At 35.7% G+C, this 6,000-nt stretch overlaps 1 protein-coding gene across 1 annotated transcript in view; it reads right to left on the bottom strand.

The window, feature by feature from the left end:
* Positions 1–2,115: 2,115 nt before the first annotated feature.
* Positions 2,116–6,000, bottom strand: part of gabra5.L (gamma-aminobutyric acid (GABA) A receptor, alpha 5 L homeolog) — a 76,281-nt gene continuing 72,396 nt past the window's right edge. Inside the window, exon 10 of the mRNA XM_018247122.2 lies at positions 2,116–4,205. Within this exon, the coding sequence (XP_018102611.1) occupies positions 3,885–4,205 (321 nt within the window). The 3' untranslated portion in view covers positions 2,116–3,884. The remainder of the gene's footprint in view (positions 4,206–6,000) is intronic.

The raw sequence follows: 6,000 nt of genomic DNA, 5'->3' as shown, positions 1-6,000 counted from the left end.
AAAATAATTCCTTAGGATCCTTAGTTGAAAAGTAAAAAAGAAGAAATATTAAACTGAGGGGTCTGCCATTTATTGTCAAAGGTTATAGCAGATGAAAAGGCTGATGAAATCCTGTTGGACATTTTACAAATTTATTAAAATTTATTTTTAAATAAGAGGACCCAATGACTCAGGGCAAAGCATAGGGAAGCATGACAGGGGTTAGGAGGGCAGCCTGGTCTCTCCCCACCTTCCTTTTTGCTGTTTTGTAGGTTGAAGATGATTGGCTGGTTCAAGAGGCAAGGAAGAGGAAAAGGTTTATGCAGACAGATGCAACCCTTCCTTGCCAGTTGGTTCCTGGCAGCAGGAGGAGCACACAACGTCCCACCCTCCCTCGTGTTGGGGGTCGTGTTGTAGTTGAAGTTGGTGGAAGGTACCTTTACTTGCGCCTCCAGGGGGAATTAAAATAGGGTATTTGGAAGGGAGCAAGAGTAGCTTGGAGCCTGGGGTCTTGAGGAGAAGCTAGTTTAATGCTGGGAGAAAGGAGGCAGGAACCAGGTGTTACATAGGGATTAGGTTCAGTCCCCTTAGAAGCAAGTAAGGATTGTTGGTTAGTGAAAATGTTTGTTATACAAACTGTTAATTACAAGTTGTTAATGTGATACATGTTAACTGATATTGAGTGTTGTAGTTAAAACTATGTCAGGCGTTATTTCGTAACCAATATGCGTACTTATCGAAATGTGCAATTTTGTCTTGGCAACAAAATGCTGGCATACTTTCACCAGCGATAATTCCTTAGCGCAAAGGTTTCTTAAAGAATTCTCTCTAGCGTTACTTATGTCAATTTGAATATAGTGAGTATATAAAGGTCATATGTATGTATTTATTAATGATGTTGGTGAAATTGGCCATTTATTATTAAAAATGTCCAAGGAAGCAAAATAAAGACAAAAGAGGTACTCTAGTTTCCTAGATATGAGCCCACCCTAAAATAATTGTGGCATGAGCTTCAAATGGTTAAAATAGTATAAATAACATGTTTAACTGTTACAACTAGGGATGGGCGAATTTTTTCACCTAGTTTTGCCGAAAAAATGACGCCCATAGACCTGTATGGCTGTGTGCGTCAAAAAAAAAAGGCGCGCGTCAAAACAATTTCGCCACGCAACGAATTTTTTTTGAAGCTCATAGACTTTAATGGGCGTCTGCGACATTTCGCCGGCATCGAATGGGTCAAATTCGCCCATCCCTAGTTACAACTTGTAAACATAATCTCAAATTAAATATGAAAAAATGCCAGCGTTTTGTCTTTTTTATGACTTTCTTGGAATACAGGATATGATGTCACTGACATAATAATGTTGAGGATGTAGCTTGATCTTGTTAATTCATCAGGCAGAACCTGACGAAATAGACTGGAGAAAAGGTTAATGAATAGAAACTTTCACACTTTGATACAATTGTGGATTAATGATCGATCACCTGAGCGAAAATCCGCCTGGCGAAACGGCACAAAACTTCTCTAGAGCTGAGCTTTTTTGCTTGAGAATTGTGTTATTCGCCTTTTAGTAAATTGCCGATGTCCCTGCGAATTGTCATTTTAGTGAATTTTCACAAAATAAGTGTGGTTCGCTCTTTAGTAAATATGCTATTGGGGAAAGGATGGGGGTCACGGGCTGGTGAGCAAAATAGGGAGGGTGAAGAGTTACAGTCTCGATGGATTAGTTGAAAAAAAATAAAAAATGAGTTGAAAGAATACTTTGTCAATACATGTATTGTCAGAAATTAACTACATGATGAAATACCTTTCACTATTAAATGATTTGGCAAGTGTGCATTAGAAACTAGTACATATATTACTTGTTAGTCCTGTAAAGTGAAACAGAAACCAAAACCGTTTTTTTTTAATTTGTTTAATATAAAGAATTGCATTTTTAAGATAGAGTTGTTAGTTTTTTAATATAACTGAGTTTAAGTATATTTCTTATGTCAAATATACATATTTTATATGTAAATTATCGAAGCAACATTTGAATGAATCTAAATGTGAGCTTGTTTATCCAGTAAAGCCTCCTTACTTTCATTCAGTCCATTTTTTTTAGCTGTGTTCAGCTAGTTTGCAATTTTTTGGCTCAGATTGTCAATCTTTTTCTTTTGTGCACAAGAATAAGCACACTTAAAAGGAAGAAGCTCTTGAGTTTAGGCCAACACTAATCATCCTATAGGCAGCTTGATTGTAGGGTATCCGCCGACTTGGTGAATGTCCACAAGGAAATGCAATAATTGCTGAATCTTATTGAAGGCATTTTGAGGGTTCACATCTCTCCTATAAAATTAGTGTCATTTTGCTTCTAGCATTGTCTGTATTTACAGAATTTGGTGTAACTTTTTTTTCTGTAATCTTAACTTCATTAAAGGCAGGGCATTCCAGTCATCAAAGCAATAAATCAGATTCATAAATACAACATCCTTTACAAATGTTTGTGCAGATTTACAACATGTAAAGGATTTAAACTGGAATTTCCAATAAATACCCTTGATGCCCTCAAGCAGCATATGTGCAGATTTCATGCACAACATTCCAACTGATAGCCAAAGCTACCACTTATACAAATGGAATGGTCTGTGATGGGAAATAATTCACACTTCAGTTGCAAAAATGTCCTAAAAATCTGTGAGAATAGTCCTGACGCTTTTTCATTGTTATCAAATAGCTGAGGAAGCAAAGTAGCATCGTAATGGTCACTGAAATAAACTCCAGTTAACGCATGCTCATATTCTATGTACAGAATTAGTAAAAATTGCTGTGCATTCTGTATGCAAAATAAAGCAATGTCAGCACACATGAAAATACTAACAGAACAAAATACTTTGGTTGCAAATGGCATTTGCCTTCTCCTATGACAATACCATCCTAACATTTAGGGGGACTGTTTACTAAAACTCAACTTTTCTCAATCAAATAAAAAAAAAAAACAATTCGACCAAGCTCCAAAACCCAATCCCCTTAATTTATCATTAATTCTTTTTGAAAAAGTCTGTGCGAAAAAACATTGTGACAAAATTGTACATCAATTGCGACTTTTTAATTTTAACGCTCTGAAAACTAAACTTTATCGGATTTGTTGGATTATCGAACGAAAACCAGCACAGATCATGATGCCAAGAAACATCTTCAGGGACATCTGCCATCTGGCTGGACTATTTTCAAATTTGAGGTATGATAAATCTCTTAAAATGTGAGGATTTTATAATTCTAAAAATCAAGTTTTCCTATTTAAAAGCTTGACCAGAAAAAAATGAGGTTTAATAAATAGGCCCCTTAAAGTTTAAAAAGGCAATATATAAATAGGTTTGCAATTTACTAGAGATCTCCTATAAGTGAGATTAAGATGTCTTGCATATACTGTATCTAGATCTACTCTGCATCAGTTCTACATGCAGCAGTTCAATAGTTAATAAACAAAAATATTCTACTTTTTGTTCACATTGAATAAAATGTTCCCATTAGTATAAAATATGGCACATAACTGCATTGTTTAACAGCATTCTAATGGCAATGTTTATGCATGTAGTTAAAAAAAAATCCTATTGAAAACAAGTATATCACAGCATATTCAGAATTTTTTAAACAAAAATGCAGTTTGGCAGTAGAATAATTTTTTTATGTAGTGACAGTTTCAATTGTGGAAATGTTTCAGATAAGTGCACAAAAAAAGCATGCAAACCAATTTTAAAATGCACATAAATAAATAAAGTGTAAATAACTTTTGTTTCATTGGTATAAACCAGGGACCTTGCTGAACTGTAACTGCAGACATCCTTCTCCATCTGTTCGACTTGCAATTGCGTAGCAGCTACAGTTTGGAAATTGTAACTATGAACAGCTACAAATATATGGCTTATATGTGTATTGGCAATACTTGAGATGCTTTGGCCGAAGCAGCCCCTTTGATGACCGGCTCTCTGTTCAGATACGTCGCCCAGTAAACCAAGTTGAACGTTCCAAACATGACGGGGAAAACTATTCGTGACATTTTATCAATCTTACTGACACTATTATAAGTCTTTTTAACCTCTGCACATTTTTCTTCTGCAGTCTTCATGTGGATTGAAGCTGCACTGGCAATGACTGATGAAGTGAGATCTTTAGATGGTGTATAAGATATTCTTCCACCGTATGAATGAATAGGCTTTCTTCCTAATGATTCTTGTTCTTTTTTCTGCACAACAAATTAAAAAAATACAGGGTTAGCTTGAACAGCAGTAAATTATAATTGCAGTCAAACCTCTATTTTACATTCCCACCATTTACGTTGTTCTACTTTTAATATGTTTTTTTTGTGTATGAGTGAGTGCATTTCTCAAATTTAACATTATATTTTCCCTCCACCAAAACTGTGACCTGATTTTACTTAAAAAAAAATTCTATTGGAAATAACGGTTATTAATATTCTGTGCAGATTTTCCATACATAAATGATATATAGTATAACAGGGCGATTTAATTTGTATCTCTCCTTCATAGTGACAAAACAAGATTTAGTAGAATGTAGGACATATGGATGCATTATGATGAATTATTTAGCACAGCCTAACATGACAAGTCAATGTTTTGCATATAATGGTGTTTAAATTGTTGAAATGATGTATTGTGCTGCCACAAGAGATGTGCAATTATGGACTATTATGATAATCAAGATCACAGGCCTTATCTTGGTCAAAAGTTAAATTGACACCCGCCTCTCACGTTTAACATTTTAAATTTGAAATTCAGTTTTGCTTGACTTTAATGTGCTTACTGTATATGAGCGCATGGATAAAAACATTCTTTAGGGTAATTTTACATTACATTTACATTTTCAGGATATGCAGATTTCTATGATATTCATCCACAAACTTTGCCCAAGTGAGAATGAGAGACTGATGGTGTCAGGAACTCCCTGTTTCAAACCAGGGACCTGCTATATTCCAGGCTCTGCTCCCCCTACTTGAGCCACATAAGGCAGCGTGGTGGTAGCATGGCTCAGGATGACAAGATGCTTAATTTGCTGCCTCTGTGATGGTTTTCCCTAGTCCACGCCTTCTATCCAGCTGCAGGCAGTTGCTCGATTGAGGGCTATTTAAGCCTGATTCCCAGATACCCAAGTGCTGGATTATTAGCATTCCTGCTAACTCCAAGCCTTGTGTCATGACAATCTGGTTCCTGTTTCTGCTTCTGTTCCCGCTCCTGTTCCTGAATCTGGTAATCTTGTCTTGTTTCTGCCCCATTCCTGTTCTGTTCCTGTCTGGTCCTTGTTCCCTTTGATATTGATCTCCGAGTATTGACCTTGACTGGTTTTTCGACTTTGCATGTTCTCTGCCTGTCCTAACCTTTGGCCTGTTCCTGATACTCTGTCTGCCGCCTGCCCTTTACTTTTGGCCCGAACCTGGACTTGTCTTTTGCTGCCGTTATGTCTATCTGCAGAGGTTTGTGCACTTTTTTTTTAATTTAAACTAGTGTTATACTAAACATTGGCTCCTGTCCGTCAATCCTTACAGAGGAGGTTATTTACTAAAACTCAGATTTATCTCACTTTTTTGTTAAAACCAGCTCGACCAAACTCCTACAATTTTATCTATTTTTATTTTAATTATTTATCAAAAAATAACTTGAAAAAGTCAGGTCTGGAAAAGACTTGCTAAAATCGAGTGAAAACTATGAATTTTTTGTATTTGACTCCCAAATCGCTTAAATTTTTATCTATGTATTTTTTTGGGTTATTGCCTGAAAACTGAGAATTTTTCAGATTACTGGACAAAACCCAGCACATATCACAATATCTTTAAACTGTAAAGGGGCATCTTCCATTAACCTCTACATGACCTTGGCAGGATTGAGATTGTGGATTTTCGGATTCTGACTTTTAACAGCTTCAGGGTATAATAAATTTAGAAAAATTCATGTTTTTTTCCTCTAAAAATTCAAGTTTTTGCCCAATAAACCTCAATCAGAAAAAAAATATGTTTAGTAAACAAC

This window comes from Xenopus laevis, chromosome 2L, assembly GCF_017654675.1.
Source record: "Xenopus laevis strain J_2021 chromosome 2L, Xenopus_laevis_v10.1, whole genome shotgun sequence".
In the NCBI taxonomy this organism is placed as follows: domain Eukaryota; kingdom Metazoa; phylum Chordata; class Amphibia; order Anura; family Pipidae; genus Xenopus; species Xenopus laevis.
The sequence above is the reverse complement of the archived record's forward strand: the minus strand, read 5'-3'. Positions and strand labels throughout refer to the sequence as shown.